Below are 18,880 nucleotides of genomic sequence, written 5' to 3'. Positions count from 1 at the left end.
TGATAAAAATATAGATCATTGATGCAAATGAAACATACGGATAGATGTATATATATCTCTATATATACTTATATATATATTTGCACAGTCTTATACAGTATAGAGCATGTTTATTGATTGATTAATTGAGATACATACAAAAATATGTCTTATATAATACTATATGTGTACACAGAATTGTGCAAATGCAAGGTTATTTCATATAGTTAAGTCAGAAATATATTCTCATGCTTGAAAAATGGTTTTTATTTCTATATATGGAATAATCTTGGATTATATTACATGAATAAATCAGTTATACCTATTTGTTATTATCAGGGGAGTACAAGACTACTGCAATTACTTATTTCAATTAATTTAATTAAACTTCTGTATGACCTATCTTTCCTTCACTTCTTTCCTACTTATGCCACAACTGTTGGATACTTTGATAAATATATGTTATCACTCCTAGAACAAAATGAATCCTGAATTTTGGCAAAGTAGCATAATATAAATAAAAGTCTCAAATTTTGTAATTTTCTATAACTATGAAAATCAAAGTCACACAGCACAGAATTGTTCTATAGTAAAAGTTGCAATAAAGCATTATTAGAAGTTCTGAATTGCCATACGCATTCAACAGAAAGAGGCAGAGATAATCACAGTACTCTAAAGATGTAATATATCATAAAGCCTTTGGCTTACCTTTACATACGGGTCTGTGATCACTCCAAGCAGCAAAGACTTCTGCTATCCTTTGGCAGGTGATACTTTTTGAACCCTGTAGAACATAGTCTTCATCACAGGAGAACTGCACAGTAGCTCCAAGGCTAAAAGTCAACAAGGATAAATAAAAAAAATGAATGCCATTTAAAATAGATAATTGTTAGTCTTAAATTCAAAATTAACTATTTCACAGTTAACTCTGCCACTCTACACCCAATCTACAGTAGATTATTTTAAGTCTCCTAGTTGTTCTCATTGCTTCAATTCCCTCAGAAATGCAGTACATGCTAAACATTGTTACCAAAGTAATGTTCATTAAATGCAGCTCTGATCATGTGCCTCCTCTATTCACCAACTCCAGTGGTTTTCTATCACATCTGGAATATAATACTGCCCTCTTTTCAGCTCTCAAAGCCCTTCACAACCTGGCCTCTATCTATCTTTCTAGTTTTGTTGAATATCATTACCTCTTTTGGACTTTGTGATTGAAGTATAATATAAAGTCTTATACTTGGGTTCAAAAAAATCAAGTGTACAGTCAATCAACAAACATTCATGAGAAAAAATTTTGCTAATTGCTAGTGATACAGAACCCAAAATGAAACATCCTTTCTTTAAAGGAGTTTACATTCTATTGAGGGAATCGATATGAGACCATATATGAATATGTGCAAAATATAGATAAAGCTACAAAGTTCTCTGTGGGTGTCATTAGCCTCTAGGGAATGGAGGTTCAGAAAAAAAAGTTTCATTTTGAAGGTGGCCCCTGAGTTAAACATTGTTGCATCCTGACAGGGTCTTTTCCAGTGTGTTAGCTAACTCTCTGATGCTTGGTGTCATCTGAAAATTTGATAAAGATATTCTGGCAGTTAGAGGTGAGTCTAGTGATCCAGGCACGGGGGACATCCAGTGCAAGCTATGAAGTCATAAGATATAACGTCATATATAATTAATGAACAGCAAAAAGACTAATTTGACTAGGTTGTAGAGTGTGAGAAAAGGTACATGTTAAGAAATGGTTAAAGGGTCCCTTGAACTTGTCTTTTTGAGTTACGTATTTTCCAACACAGGAGACCCTTTATGTGTCAAGGATGAACCAACCGCCCTCTCTCCACCCTCACTGACATGATTTGTTGTTTACAACAAAATGGACTCCCCTGTGTGTCCTTGGAAATCAAGACAAATGCCAGTCAGTCTGTCGCTGGCTAGGAAAAATGCTTGAGTATATGGGACCCGTGTAGAGAAGCATACCACCTTATCTTCATAGTTTAGCAGTTCTCAAGGGAAAAGAATGCAGGTTTTTCTATAGCCTTGCTTCTCCTCTTTGGGAAGATTTTTGTCCTTTTCTTACCTTTACTGCACCTTTTCCCCTCCTATGCCAGGTACCTTTCAATGGAGATTTGTGTTTTCTCCTCCTTCTTTTGTCCGACTCTCACAAATGTGTAAACTTCTGTATGGATTTTGAACTCTTTGGGGTTCATTTCTCTCCTAATAAACCTAGTTTTCATATAAGTTTTGTGAAGTTGTGATTGGAACCCTCCCTTGTCTCATTTTAAAAGTAATAAATTTACTTGAGAAAAATCATAATACTTAAACTTTGATTCACAAACACTACAATAGTATTGATAGTGAGGATAAGGATAGACTACAGTATAGGTCCCTGGGAAGGTTGTGGGGAAGTGGAATTTAGAGAAGGAAGGCTTTTACTAAGATGGTTAAGAAGAGCACTGAACAGCTTTTAACCTCAGTTTTATATACTTCACATTTTATTTAGGACAAAATTTGTTATGACAAAATATTACGCCACTTCTGTCTCACTTACCATAGGCAGCTAGCTCCCGCTCTAGAAGGACTTACAGGCCTATGATTCTGTGACTAGACCAATGCCTACATAATGGCAAAAGAATATTTTAATAAGTTTACTGATTGATTGGTTGATTGATAGTAAGTTAATCTAGTGCCTTTCATGAAATCAAACCTCAGTTTTCTGGCTTTATATTTATGTAACTACTGTACTGAAGGGCAGCTACCAAGTTGTTCATAAAGGGACAGACTCAGACAATGATCTATTCGTGTCTATGGATAAAGACATAAAGTAAAGGAAAGAACTTATATTTGAAGTTAGAGGACATGGCTGCAAGTTCCTACTAGGCAACTCAGCATCTTTTAGATGTTAGGAAATCACATATTTTCTCTGGAATTCAGTTTCCTCTTCTATAAGTCAAGTAGTCATATGAGAAGACCTCTAAGATACCTTTGAGCTTTAAATACTATGGATATTATTAAGTATCCATAGTATTAAGTACAATTGACAATTAGATGCATGTATATGTATATGTGTATACATATACACACACACACACACATATATATATATATATATATATATATATATATATATATATATATATATATATATATATATATATATATGTATAGTCTGTGTGAATGAAAGAAAGAGACTCCTAACACTCTCTCCCATTTTCTCAACTTACTCTTTTCACATGACTTATTTTTCTACCCCAACTCAGCCATGTACAAAGGTAGCCATGCTCTTCATGCTCTTGATCATGCCATCATCTACAAATATACCTCTTGCAAGTTCATGCAATCTGAAATTCCCTTATTTTATCACATCTTCCTTTGCTTTCTCAGACAAAATTGTACTTTTTATTCATGCCATGACCTTCATTCATGGATGTTCTTGCCTTGGCCATCAGCCCTATGCTACCCATACATTCTTCCTCTTTGCACCTTGATTTCCTGGTGAACCAGTTTACTGTCCTTTTCTCTTAGAGAGAAATCCCTTCTCCCCTTATCATATCATGGATTATACCCTGACACATTTCATACTTGAATCACTATGCAACTGCCTTCATTCCTGCCTACATTCTACTAAATGAAGAAGGAAAAAAATCACAAAACTATGATAACTAGGTCTACTATTAATTTGTCAGGTAATCTCAACTGGGCCCTCACTGATACAAGACAATCCTTTTGGTTGTCCACCTACTCCCTTGCAAGTTAATTGTTATCCTACTTACTACAGTAGATTGTCCAAACCTTTTCATGTCTCCTCAAATCTGTCATTGCTCCCTGTACCTCTCTATCCTCCAGCTAAGAATCTTGCCTCATATTTTAATGAAAAGAAATGAAGTCATTCAACAAGAACTTTTTATCCCCTCTTTTTCATCTTATATCCCCCAAATACATCCTACTACTATCCCCTTCTTTACTCCTTTCTCACTTGAAGAAGTGGCCCTTCTAGCCAGACAACCCCTCTACATACATGAGTGACCACATTATATCCTATCTTCTCCAGTGTAATGTTTCATCTATCATCCCCAGTCTTTCACTTATCTTCAATATCTTCTTGTCTCCTGCTAACTGGTAACATACTAGCTCACGCCTTCCTCATCCTCAAAAACAATAACAAACTCACTTGATCCATCCACCTCTTTGAAATATCATCCCGTATTTCTTCTGCCTTTTGTAGCTAAACTCCTTTATATGGTTATCAAAAATAGTGTCCTCTATTTCCCTTTCTCTCACTATTTTCTTAACTTTCTATTAGCTTTTGACCTTATCATGTAACCAAAATTGCTCTTTCCAACACTATTAACTGTCTCTTAATTGTCAGATTTAATAGGTTATTCTCAATCTTCATCCTTCTTGACCTCTCTGCAGACACAGACTACTGATCACTCTTTCCTCCTCAATACTTTGTTCTCTATAGGTTTGGGATATTCTTTCCTGGTTCTTCTAATTATATGGCCATTCCTCAGTCTCCTTTGTTGCATCTTCATCCAGGTCACCACTCACAGCGGGTGTCACATAGGTTTCTGTACTGTATCATCTAATCTTCTCCCTCTATAATATTTAATTTGATCATATTAACTTCCATACATTCATTTATCATCTCTATGTCAATGATTTTCAGATCTACCTATCAAGCCCCAACTTCTCTTATACCTCCAATTGTTAATTAGATTTCTTTAAGTGAATTTTCAGTAATCACCTTAAACTGCACACATCCAAAACTGAACTCATTATCTTTTCTCTCAAATATTTATCTCCTCTAAACTTCCCTATTACAGTAGGGGCACCACTATCTTCAAAGTTCCCAAGGCTCACAATTGGGGTGTATCCTTAACTCCTCAGCCTCTTTCAACCTCTTTATCCAATCTGATGACAAGATCTGTTGGTTTTGTCTTTGTAACATCTCATTCATATACTCTCTTGTCTCCTCATGTACTGATACCACTTGGTACAGTCCTTCATCACCTCATGCCTAGCCTGGAGTAACAGCCTGCTGGTTGTTCTGTCTGACACAAGCCTCTTTTCACTCCAGTTTATCCTCCTCTCAGTTGTAAAAGAGATATTCTTTAACCTTAGGTGTGACCATATCACTTCCCCACAAGATAACCTCCAGTGGCTTTCTATCACCTACAGGATCAAATATAAAATCTTCTGTTTTTCATCCAAAGTCTATTATCACCCTCCCACACAACCTGTGCAATCCTTTTATATCTCCCCATACAATCTTTGAACTAGTTACACCAACCTCCTTGCTCTACCTCAAATAAAACATTCCACCTCTTAAGTCCCACCATTTTTATTTTGTGTCCCCATGCCTGGAATTATCTTCTTCCTCATCTGTCTCTTGGCTTCTCTTGCTTTCTTCAAATCCCAGCTAAAATGCTACCTTCCAGAGGGAGCTTTTCCTAATCTCTCTTAATTCTAGTGCCTTCCCCCTGTTGACAATCTCCAAATTATCTTCTATATAGGTTTTTTTTGTATGTAGTTATTTTTATCTTGTTTCCCCATTAGATTGTGAGCTTTTTGAGAGTAAATGTTATCTTTCAATTTTCTGTATATTCCCAGTTCTTAGCATAGTGTCTACCACATAGTAAGTGCTTAATAAATATTTTTTGACAAAATGTTTATTGATTTTTCAATTTTATTCTTCATCCTCTAGTCAAAATCTATCCAAATGTCTCATATCAAAATTTGACAAAAAGGCCTGTTCAATACAGATCTGGTTTAACTTACAACAATGGATACTTGGGAAAAAAAAAAAAAACCCTTTATGTGGAGCATGGTGTGGCTGTGGTGTTATTGTGTGGTCCCTGTCCAACTCTTCATCATTGTGTGTATATCAATGTCCATGGAGTTTTCTTGGCAAAGATACCTTGAGTGGTTTGCCATTTCTCCAGTGCAAGGCAGAAGAAAAGTGACTTTCCCAAGAGCTAGAAAGTATCAGAGGTCACATCTGAACTCAGATCTTCTTGACTCCAGGCCCAGTGCTCCATCCACTCAGGTATCTAGCTGTCAGAGTAGCTATGGTATTGAATTAAAATGAAGAAATCCCTGAATAAAATCCTACTTCAGATACTTACTATCTTTGTGAATGTGGGAAGCCTATTCCAATTCAGTGAGGATTTATTATGAATTTTACTCTTTATTTTAAGTCATTACTCATCTCTTTCAATCTGTTTCCTTACTGTTAAAATGTTTATAAGACTATCTTGCTTCCTATTCATAGATTCATTGTGAGCTTGAAATAAGATAAGCCCTCTATCTAAAAGAGATAAGATGCTTTTCCAAGATTTAGATGAAAGCTATTATTAGTGCTAGATACCTCATATTTAAGATGCCCATGAAAGTTAGCTAATTAACTAAAAGTGGCCAAGTCATTAAGCATAAAATATACAATGGCACCTGTCATGAATCTTCTATTCCCAGTCACTATGCCCATGCTATACAACTTCTATCTGTTAAATCTTCTTTACACATGATGATTCCAAGTTAACCAAAGTAAAAAACTTTTTAAAAAATATGATTATTCTAAATTAGTATTTTTTGTTTCTATTTTGTCTCAAGTACCTAAGAACTTGATTTAAAAAGATATAGTAGAATCAAATAAAATTAAAATGAAATGCACATAGAACCCTCTAGAAAGAAGGAAGTATAAAGTGGATACCTAAGATTAGGAGCAAGGAATAAAGGATTAATACCATTATTCAATAAATGAATCTGTGTGGTTAGATATTTTTACTTGGATCTACCATTTTATAAAAAGTTCCATACGACTCACTAGTGGATGAACTAATCTTACAATGAAGTGGATGCATATTTTTCTAAATTAGCATTGTGTGAAAAGAAACTACTGAGCATGAAGGATACTACATAAAATTACAGAGCTTACATTCCTTGTCTGCAATGAGAAATGGAAATACTCAATACACAGAAAATAAGTATCATCAAAATGACCTTAGTAATGCCATTGTAGAATCCTTTAAAATTGGATCATTTCAAATGCATGCAAACTAACAATTGCAAAAGTGAGTAATTGCACATTAGCAATTCTGAGGTTGTGTTTCTACCACTGTAGAATGAGAGGGTAGGAAAATTACCATAATACAATTTACAATCTAGAAAAGTATAATCTTTGAATGATGAAAAAAACATCAGAACAAAATTAAATTAATTTTCCGTTATTTCTCTTTTCTGCAATTAATTCAATGTGCCTAGAAAGCAGTGAAAATTTTGTAGATTCAAGAATAATTCCATGATGCTAAAGTATGGCAGACTTTCAACTTTTTCTCCCATTTATAATAGACTTTGAAAATGTGTGTATTTTATGTATCTCACAAGTTTTAGCATGAAATAGCTTTATAATTAAACCTTTTGGTGTATCCAGTATGTTTTGATAGAGGAAATAAGTGATGTCTATCAGTAATGATAGTCTCATATATGCTGTATGCCTGAAGTCCATTTTATTATTGTTGGAAGTCTACAAGAGCAAAGTAAAAGTAAGGGAAATCAGGAAGGTTAAAAATAGGTAGGTTTGATTGTTCTCATTTTCCCTTTCATTCACTTGGTATCAGTGGCTGACCATGCATGAAAGCAGATCTTCTTTTAGCATGTAAAATTCTTTTGACAATATTTAAGAGCATTGTAAAAGTTCTTTTTAAAATAATTACTTCTAGAAACTTTTATGAAACATTTTAATTTGCGAAGAATATTCTGACAGTGAGAAAAAAGAGAGTCTTCTAAACAATCCTACATAGATGCAATAGCTCCCAGAGACAAAATCAGCCATAATGAAGGCATGGGAAACAGAGGGCAAGCAACTAACAATTAATAGAAATTACTGTAATGATCCTGTAAGAATTGTGACCGAAACAGAAAAACAAAATTAAGGAAATTCCTGTTAACCAATTATGTACCAATATGCACAGGGTGTGTGTGTGTGTGTGTGTGTGTGTGTGTGTGTGTGTGTGTGTGTGTGTGTGTGTGTGTATGGACCTGCCTCTGGGATAAGACAGTCTGCATTCTCCTTCCACATAACAAGTCTCTTTCCATGATGCATACTTTAACAAGTTGTACTTTTAAAACTACCAGACCTGAACAGTCTCTCTCTCTTTCTAGCTATGTTCCACAGGGTGAAGATCCATGTTCACCCAAAGAATGGGCACCCTGAATTGAGCCTCTTAGCACTATTAAGTGCCAAGAAATACACCTGGGGTTTTGTGGTATTTCATGTCCTCTTCTGAGTTCAGGGTATAAGCAATGGAGTCCCTCGATCCAGGAGCTGGAGCCATGGAGACCTTGGAGACAGGATTTCAGGCTGAATTTTGCTGCTAGCCATCCCCAAAGCCCTAAGAAGACAGAGTTCTTGGGACTTGGGCTTAAAGAAAGCTTTAAGTTGGTGACACTATGCTATAAAAGAAGTGAGCTATGCTGTCAACCTAATCTTCCTTTTCTCTCAAACAACTAAGATAGTGGAGGATAGATTATCCTCTCCCTCAACCTCTTCCTGCATTAGCATTTTTGTATGTTTGTCCTTGTTTTTACCTTTGAGGCAAATAGTCCTTTGTAAAAGTTAATCTGTTAGTTAAGTTGCTAATGAAAGAAGACAACAGGTGGCAGTTAGACCCAATGGTAGAGAGCTTGGATACCCTCCAAACTCCCTAAAGGGTAGTGATGAACTCTAAGGGAAAGGTGAAATGCAGCATATTTGACCTTCAGACAATGGAGGAGCAGGAATCTGGATAGTCACTATTCTCTTTCTCTAATTCTTGGGGCAATAAGGAGATGAAAGAATGGGTAGGAATATTACCTGAGGGCTACAGGGGCATGTGTGATGATAATAATAATGATGATGGCACTCATTTGATAAAAAATGATGATATCAAAGCTGAACCATTTGTTTCCATTTTGTTTATTTTGTTTCTCTTCCAAGTAGAATGATCTTTGGATTAGGAAAGATAGAACAGAAATAATGCACAAGAATGAAAACTCAAGTTAAGAGATCAGATGATCATATAGAATCTAGATGTGTTCCATGAGTTCAAATCATCAAACCCAAATTACTACATACAAAAGTATGGAAATACAAAAAGACAAACTGGCAACTGTGATTTGCTGATCTACCCACTACCAGTGACCTCTGAAAGATATTGACCCTGGAGAAAGGAAATATCCTAGTGAAGATGGTGGGCAGTGAGGAAGTGTGAGATAAGTAGATAGAGTCTGAAAAGATATAGCCCAGGAATTTCAACATCTATTCCTGGAAAAAAAAAGTTCAAGAAAATAATTAAGTAGGTGATTTATAAGCATTTAGAAAGGGCAGCTGAAAACTAAGAATGAAAGGGACTTCATCAAGCACAGGCTCTGCCAAATTACATTAGTTCCCTTTCTGACAGGATTACAATAGCAGAGCAGTTTCATATAGTATAACTGGATTTCCAAGTCATTTAATAAAGTTTCACATGTAGTTTTTGTGGACAAGATAGAAAAATATGTCTTATCTTCTTAATTCAACTTTCTATCTCCATTTCTTTCCATTGGTTGCCTCAGCCCCCAGATCTAGAAGACATTCCGTTTCTCAACTCCATCCTGTAAGATTCATGGAAAATAATAGATATAAATAGAAAGTTGAAAACTAGGGTCCAAAAATTCCTCTTCAGGAAATCAGAATAAATTAGGTATGGCAAAACAATAGTTCTTATGAAAAATATCTAGGGACTTTAGTGGACTAAAACATTAAAAAAGTTCTATAATGTTAATGGAATAGGAAGATCTTCCTGGTATTTAACAGGCCTTTTGATAATATATCTTCAATCACAGAAGTTTTGCTGCTTTAAACTCTGTCCCAGCTGTGATACATCCTGAATCACATATACCCCTTTGGGGAAGGAACTTGCCTAAGGAGGATCTTGCTTAGGGGGAGGCTTGTTTCTGGGGAGACTTGCTTGCAGAAAGGCTTTCACACCTTTTGGTACTAAGGTAATTAGGCACTGAGCCATGAGGGCTGTGATGCCTTCTGGCTCTGAAAGTGTATTATATTCCAAGGCTGGTATTTTGCTTTGAGAGTTTCCTTATGAGAAGGACCTTTTGATTCTCAGAGTTTTGTGACTCTCCTGGTCCAGTGGTGTATGTAGGCGGCTGTATTATTTTGTTCAGAAAGTAGGAGCCCTGTCTGTTGATCTTTGTGCTCCTTTCTCTGTTTGTATTTTCTCTGCTTGCATTTTCTTTATGTTCAGATTGTTGACCTTTCCCCTGAACTAGCGAATGACTTATATATGTTTAATTAGAAAGGGACTGTTAACCCCTTTGAAGCTGTCTTTACTTTATAAAGCAGATCAAAGAACCTGTGCTAGCAGCCCACCTTGTGTGCTAATGTAGTTCTTACTACAAGTGCCTACAATCAGATTTTCTTCATTGGAGGTCTTCAGGCAGGTGTCAGACAATTAGTTTTTGGACAAGCAGTAGAAATAATTTTGGGCCAAATTCCAAGTCATCTAAATGGACTCTGAGATCCCTTATTTGTTTTAGATTCTATGACTCCATAATTCTATAATATTAGATAGACTATAAAAGTTTCAAGATAATTTCTTTTAAAATAATGCATGTGTGCATGTATGAGAGAGAGAGAGAGAGAAAGAGAGAGAGAGAGGGAGAGAGAGAGAGAGAGAGAGAGAGAGAGTGTGTGTGTGTGTGTGTGTGTGTGTGTGTGTGTATGTTGGGGAGTGGGAGACAGGGTCATATCTACCTACATGGATCAGGAAAGGCTCCATAAAGTCCTTTCAAACTAGACTTTGAAAAGGACTGGATTTTGGCAGATTGTGCTGGTGTGGGTATGTGTTGGGTTAGGTATGGCATTATAGTTGGAGGGAATAATATACATTGTGAAAATATCAGAAATATTTAGTGCTAATTATGAGCTGTCTGATTGGAAAATATGTTTTGGGTGAGGAGGTAAGTTAACCCAGGACAGAATGTTTTGTTACAAAGTATTACACATATTAAAACAACCTTTGGGGGAAATTCTGTGAAATGAGTCTCTTTCAATGATGAGAGGGGGCCTATATTCCAAATCACCCCATCATCACAACTACTGGCCAGCTGCCACCAATAGGAAGATAAATATTAGAGCCCTGGGGGTAGAAGCACATTTCTCTCACTACCCATCCCCCCCCCCCCACACACACACACACCACTCCACACCATCCAGCCCAGCCCTCATTTCTATCATCCATGGAAGCAGCTACTAAGGCAAAAAAGCAAACTATCCCCATCAACTGTCAAGCAAATGCCACTCACAGGGTAGGCAAGCCAGCCTAGGCAAGTCAGACCACCAACACCATGACCAACATCTCTTCCCAAACCCTGAAGAAGATATCCCAAGACTCTGAACCAAAGAACCTTAGGAATATCAGTTCTTCTACTCCAATTCCTACAACCTCCACACTTGGAAGCAACCCCTGTGTAGGTGAAGTTTGACAGTTTCCTGAGGATGCTATAGCCACAATTGCTGAAGAGGTAGAAAAGAAAGTTCTTGTCGCTAAACATTTTGGCATTGTCAAATGCTTCAATATCAGAAAATGATATGATTTTAATTGATGAAAATGACATTAAACAAGTATTACCATCTGCTTTGCCACTGAACCCTAAGAACAATGGAACCTTTCCAACTGACTTGTAGATAAAATTTTCCATACATTACAATGTTTTCCAACTAGAATGTGAGTTCCTTGAGAAGAGGGAGTATTTTTTTTAAGTATGCTCAATACCCTGCAAATAGTAAGTACTTTAAAAATGCTTCATGCTATCATTCATTCTAAATACACACCTAATAATTTGTCCTTAATAGATTGTTTCCTATGTGCAACATATGAATAGACCAAAATTTTGCCTACAAATAAGAGATCTTATATATATATACATATACATATACATGTATGTACACACATATATCTATATCTACATATATTAAAGTTCATGGAAAGAATACAAGAAACACAGAACATAAAGATCCACTTATAAATATATAAATATTACATAAAGCAAGACTAAGGCATATAACAGGAAAATGAAATACTGTTGAAGAAAAATGAAGGATAACCCAGTCAATGAGTTTCTGAAGTTCAATTTTAAATGAATCAAAAGAGTTCATTTATTTTTTAAAGTCAGAGTGTCAATGAGTAAAATTTTTTTTAATCCTTGGAAACCCTAAACACAAATTTTCTTTTGGAAATTGAATTGATGACAGCCAGAGGCATGATAGCTGTCTTCAAGTATATGAGGAGCTGTCAGGTGGAAGAAGGATTAGCCTTGTTCTGCTTGACCTCAAGGGACAGAAAAAAGAACAATGGATGGAAGATGCATAAAGGCAAGTTTAGGGGTGATGCAGTGATAAACTTTGAAACATTAGAGCTATCCAAAAGTAGAATGATCAGCTTTCAAAGGTACTCGAGGCCCCCTTGTTGAATGCTCCTAAGCAAAGCCTAGATGACCAGACTTTGTGCTTGTAGTAAGGGACATGAGGGTCTTTCTATGGTATAGATTGGTCTAGATGGCCTCTTAGCTCCTTCTCAACTTCAAGATTATATGATTTGGATTCTGGTGGCAATGAAAAAAATATGTAAGTGATAGGGAGAAATCCATCAATTAATATATCCTTAACGTGACACAGTATTAAAAAAAAAATTTACTCTAGTCCAAGGAGAAGGATTTGTGAAACTTCCTCCCCCCTAAAAAGTATCTATGTATACTTATTTATGAATATGCTATCTCTTATGATAGAATATAATTTCCTTGAGGACTGGTGCTGTTTTATTTTTGTCTTTATATCTCCAGTACCTAGCACAATGTCTGGTATATAATAAATGCTAAATGAAGACTTATTTATTAACTCATTGAGTGAATCAATGGCTTTCCAAAGAGAATCTATAAGATCATCAAAATCTTCAAATTGAGATAATTTTGTTTTTTCAATATTTTATATTTTTTTTAAAATAACCATTCTAGTAATTGAAACTAAAATGAGTTTTGTCTTTGTTTTGTTTCAGGAAACCATTAGAAAAAAAATCACTTGATTTCTCTGGACTTCAATTTCCTCATCTTTAAATAAGTAGAATAAATGATCTCCGAAGTCATCTTTAGCTCTAAAAATCTGTGAGCCTTTTGATCCCACAAGTGTCAATGATCCCTTTAATGAGACAAATAGCAAATCTTTCATGCCTTTTATCTTTTGAGATCCTTGTCCATACCTTTCCATATTGTCCATGGAGGATTAAACTATTGCCCTGAAGACTTTCATCTTGTTCCTTCAATGTCTCAAGGATATCACTGTAGAGACCCAACATGGTATAGTGCATAGAGAAATAGTTTCTGAGACGTAACGACTTATGTGAGTCCCAGCAATGCACTTAAACTCTCAGTGTCCCAGGCAAGGCACTAAGATCATGAATGACAAACTCATTGAGGTTCTCCATTTTATAGAAAGATTTATCACACTGGGACTCTCCCCTAATAAAATCACAAGTTTTAATCACACAAGACAAAAACACACATATAAAGTTCATCTATTGTCCCAATTTTTCCTATAAAACTTGTCCAATTTTCCCCCATGACACATATTCTTACTTTTATTTTAGTCAAATAATTAGTATATGTTAACAGGAATTATTGCTATTAATATTCCGTATTTCTTATAGATGTCATTCATTGTTCCATTACCCTAATAGTGATAAATAACAAAATAGTTTTATATATGTATATATTACATATATACATATACACACATGGGTGTATGTGCGTGTGTGTGTGTGTGTGTGTGTGTGTGTGTATTAGGTATAATGTGTTCATTTTGTGTATTGACTGGGGATGTCACTGGTTTTGCATTTACCCTTGATATAGTCTTTTTAAAAAATGGAACACATAACATATATTATGATACATAGTGTTTCAAAAGTTTTAGTGCAGTTTAAGCTATTAAAGCTTTAAATTTTAAGTTATTAAAGTTTAAAACAGTACTAAGATTTGTGACACCCTTTATTATGACTACTCAAATGGATTTGTGATCTCAAAGATTTGTCCATTCCCCCCGAGCTTGCAAATCTCAAATCAGTCTGTGCCTTCTGAGCCAGTGCAGTTCTTGATAAGATCTTCCCAATCTGTGTATTTCTAATTATAAACTACATCAATTAATTAACAATTTTTAAAATATATCAACAAAGTGCAAAATGCTGTGCTAAGTATTGGAACACAAAACAAAAACACAACTGTCTAAGCCCAGTGCTTAATGATTGTATTATACTCTAGCCATAAAGAGACAATAGTATAGATAGGAGAAAAAAATCTCCCCCAGCCACTCCTATAGTCGAGAACTAAATCCTGCCATATCTATCCTATAATGACATGATAGTTCAGGTTATTTGGACAACTTGGTTCCCTAACTCCTAAGTCAATTTAATAAGGAAGATTCAAGCAATATGAAAAAATACAATTGTAGATGCAGTCAAATAATTTTACATTCTCTTAACAGAAACTTACTTAGGTTTCTATGACTCAGAGCAAAGTAAAACTGATTGAAAGTTCAACATCTGCCTTTTTTGGAACCTCAGAGATATAACTGCACCACTTCCCTTGCATACTAAAACATTATCATCTCTACATTTTTTTTCCCCAGTTAAACATGTGACTAGATCAGAGTCTTTAATCTCATCTTCTTCTTTATTTTGCTATGCAGTCAGTTGTTAAGTGTTGTCTATTTTTCTGGCAAAATCTCTCTCTCTTGGCATTTAGATGACTTCTAAAATCTGTAACAAATCAAAGACTAAGATTGAACCTCATTAGCTCGTGATTGGATTACTGGGATCTGCTTAGTTCATGATGAATATTTATGACAGAGTCACTAAAATACCACTTACATTTCACACCCTTCTTTAAACTGTCAATAACTTCTAATTTTCTACTAGTCAGTCATTCTGTGCCAAAAAACCTAAATTTCTCTCCTTGATGTTGCAGAGCTCCCATAACTCGACCCCTCCATATTTACCAGTAAGTATTCACTCTATTCTCCACCATGATTCTTTCTTCAGGCTATTCTTCACATGCACAGCATATTCTTTTCCAATTCAGTTTCTCTCTTATTGTGAATAAATGCTTTCCCTTAAACTGGAATGCCCTTCCTCACCAAATATAAATACAATCTATCATTCAGTGCCAATATGGCACTTCTATGAAACTGTTCCTTACTATTCTTGTTGGGATAGCTCTGGGGTCGATTGAGAAGTACCTCAAAGTGAATTAGCAGAGTGCCTGTTATATAGCAGGCTTAATAAATGCTTGTTGACTATATTGTCATGGAAAAAAAAAAAAAACAAAACAAATTAGAGACATTTCCTAACCTTATGGGATTTAGTAGGATGAGTACCAACTATATTTTAGACAATTGACTGATACATTATATAACCATACAGAAATTTTATTTATTTAATTTTTAAGTGAAATTATGTGTATACATATGCATAAGTATCTGTAGATAATTGTGATTGTTGTTTTACATCATCAAAAAATAAAAATTTGAAAGGTAAGAGAGCATAATGCTGTGGGAAGAGTGCTATCTCACAACCTAGAGACGAACTCATTTCCTTAGCCACATTTCCAATACTGGCTGTACCTTCACTCTTTCTCCTTGGCTCATTAGTTATGGTGGGGCAGTGGGGATCCATTTTATTTCTCCTTATGACTTCCAGGTTCTTTCTTTTCCTCCTTCACTTGGTAACCACTCTTCCTTTGAAGTTCATACTATTGATAGTCAAACTCCTGGTTGGTGTTCTCTCCAGAACCCTAGGTTCCTTTCCTTCCTCAATAACTTCAACACCTGACTTGGAATTTTTCTTCCTCCCCAAATCCTGTCCTCATACTAGGGAGCTTTAAAATACATTTTGATTCTCCGTCAAAACTATAACTACTAAGTTCCTCAATCTACTCACCTCAATCTACTACTCCATCCACCCTCAGCCACATAGAAAGATGGTGATACCCTTAATCTTTCTGTTACTCACAAATATACCATCTCCATGTTCAATGATTGTGAAATCCCCTAATCTATCCACAGTATATTGGCTTTTCACCTCTCACTCTGTCTTCTTTTAAACAACAAGATCTTTCCCATTCATTAATAGGCTCATGTGACTTGCTTCAATCACATGGAAGCCTAAGTTGTGTGTGGTAGAAGAAGCTTGCTGAATTGGTGGAATAGGAAGGATGGAGTAGAACTGGGAGGAAGTTAGTGAGAGCAGTTAGGGAGGAGGAGGGAGGACATAGGCACAGCTAGTCTTGTGAGTATTTGTTTGTGGGAAGGTAGGGGGGTCAGGGGACGCTTGGGAATGACTTTGTCCACTGAAGTGATAATATGTGTTGACTTCTTGGTTACTATGATGAATTTGCTTTCTGATGTTGAGATTTGGCTTTCTGGTGTCTGAATAAATGTTTTTCTTCTGGCTTTTATATGGAGAGTCAGTTATACCTTGCTATTCTGAACTATGTCAGCATATTCAGTCACCCTCAGTGCTATGAATATTGCCTTGATGATACACATGGGGAACCAATTCAGCTCTACACTGTCCTCTCCCTAATCCCTATTCCCCTTATTATATTGTCAATTATGCCTACTGAAGCCTCAGGCTTTTATCACTCCTATGACTCATTACCTTCATCTCTAAACATGTGCTGCTGATCAAAAGTAGAGAAAATCACACAACTGTTCGAATAGATCCAATACAAATTTGTTACATAAACTCAATGGGGCCCTCCCTGTTGCTAGACAATCCTACTATAACTTCCTTATCAAGTCACTATTCCACTCTCTGTGGTGACTCTTCCAAACGGTTTCATTCTTCCTCAAACTTCTTATGGTTCCCTTCTACTCTCTCAGATGGGAACTTTACCTCATATTTTACAGAAAAAAAAAAATTGAGGCCATTAAAATCAGCTTCCTTTTCTCTCCTCTTTCCAATCTCCTGTAACTCAGGTGCCTTCTGCCACTTTCTCCTCGTCATTCCTGTTTTACATGGTAAAGTAACCTTATTCCTTACCAATGGTCAATTGCTCCTTCTCTACTGGCTCATTGCCTACCACCTACAAATGTGCCCATTTCTCCACTATCCTGAGAAAAAAAACACCCCAAAGTTTCCCTGATGTCTCTCCTAGTTCACTTCTCTATCTGCCCTTTGAAGCTAAACTCTTGAAAATGCCATCTATAATAGGTATCTCCACTTTCTCTCTTCTTCTCAGCCCTGTACATTCTAGCTTCTAATCTTATTGTTCCTCTGAAACTACTCTCTCCAAAGTTACTAATGCTGTCTTAATTGCCAAATCCTGCGTGACCTAGAGAAATGGAATAATTCATGTTCCACTATCTGGCTTTTGCTCACCTTTCTAACCTTATTTATCATTATTATCCCTTTCATATTTCACAATTCAAACACTTTTTTTTTTAAAGTCTCCCTGTCCACTCCTCTCTCTATGCATTTAATCACATCTACCTCCAAGACCTAGGATAGACAGACTTCTTGAACATATTAGCCTATTGAAATCAGAGTCAGTGTGATAAAGAGTGCTGGATTTCCAATCAGGAGACCTGGATTCTAACATTGCCTCAAATACTAGTGACATATGAGTGTGGACAAGTTATGTGATCTCTAAAAGACTAAGTTTCCCACTCTGTAACAGGGAAAAGCTTAGGCTTCTTGAAAATAAAGTCCTCTATAAGTCTTAAAGCTGTATATCTGCGTGACTTATTATTATGGAAATCCTTCCACCAGGATTCAATTTCCACATCTCATGTTACCTTCCTGTGTGACCTAGGGTAAGTCATTTAAAATCCCAGGGCCTCAGTTTCCTCATCTTTAAAATAAGGGTGTTGGATCAAGTCAAAAAATATTCATGAAACATCTAGACTTTGAGTTCCTTTCCAACTTGAGATCTATGATCTTACGATTTCTTTCCTTTACAGAAAAATGTGGATGTTACCTCCTCCATGAAGTCTTCTCTGATCTCCTACCTAAAAGGGAACCCTAGAGCATTCACTTCTTCTTTTGCTTTTCCTCAATTTATCTTGTATTATACTTATCAGCTTATATAGGTTGTCTCTCAATTGCGTTTTGAGACTTAAACTATATGACTTTTTTCTATCTTTGTATGCCCAGCATCTAATAGAGAGCCAACGTTACCAGTTCTGAAAGTAAATTGAAATAAATATGTTATTGTTGAATCCTTGTGCAAAACCAACATTATTAATAGATTTTGATTTGCTCAGGAAATAGTAAGAGACAAATTAATCCATGTAATAGGAGTGAGGGAATGAGTGAGAAAATCATAGTTGATGGCTGGGTATCTTCATCTCTAAGTAATGGAAGGTATGGGCTAAGCAGAATACCTCTTGTAGGTGAAAAAGCTTTATGAAATTTCTCGCCCAAAGGTCAAATACATCAAAAAAGGATGTCTTCCTTCTCTCCATACTTATAGCACTTCTAATCTGTGCCATTTTAACAATTATACCACCATGACTTATTAATTAGACAGGCATATGTAGTAGGCAGCATAATGTAAGAGTGGATTTGGCACTAGCAAGCCTTGGATTCAAATATGGGCTCTGATACTTACCAGTAATATGGCATTAGGCAAATCATTTAACCTCTCTGTACTTCAATCGATAAATCTACAAGCACTAATTATGTCTTTACTACATGCCAGTGACTATGCTGTGCTCTGAGTTTAGAAACACAAAATAAAACAGTTCTTGTCTTCAAGTATTTTACATTCTATATATATATGTGTGTGTGTGTATACGTATATATATGTATATATATGA

General features: G+C 35.8%; 1 protein-coding gene across 3 annotated transcripts in view; it reads right to left on the bottom strand.

The window, feature by feature from the left end:
• CSMD3 (CUB and Sushi multiple domains 3) overlaps window positions 1-18,880 on the bottom strand; it is a 1,632,969-nt gene that overhangs the window by 908,755 nt on the left and 705,334 nt on the right. For all 3 annotated transcript variants that reach the window (XM_072603249.1, XM_072603250.1, XM_072603251.1), the window contains one exon: window positions 688-812. In XM_072603249.1, coding sequence (XP_072459350.1) covers window positions 688-812 — 125 coding nt within the window. The remainder of the gene's footprint in view (window positions 1-687; window positions 813-18,880) is intronic.

The sequence above is a fragment of the Notamacropus eugenii genome, chromosome 4 (assembly GCF_028372415.1).
Source record: "Notamacropus eugenii isolate mMacEug1 chromosome 4, mMacEug1.pri_v2, whole genome shotgun sequence".
NCBI classification, from domain to species: Eukaryota; Metazoa; Chordata; class Mammalia; order Diprotodontia; family Macropodidae; genus Notamacropus; species Notamacropus eugenii.
Note: the sequence above shows the minus strand (reverse complement) of the source record. Positions and strands in the feature narration are given on the sequence as shown.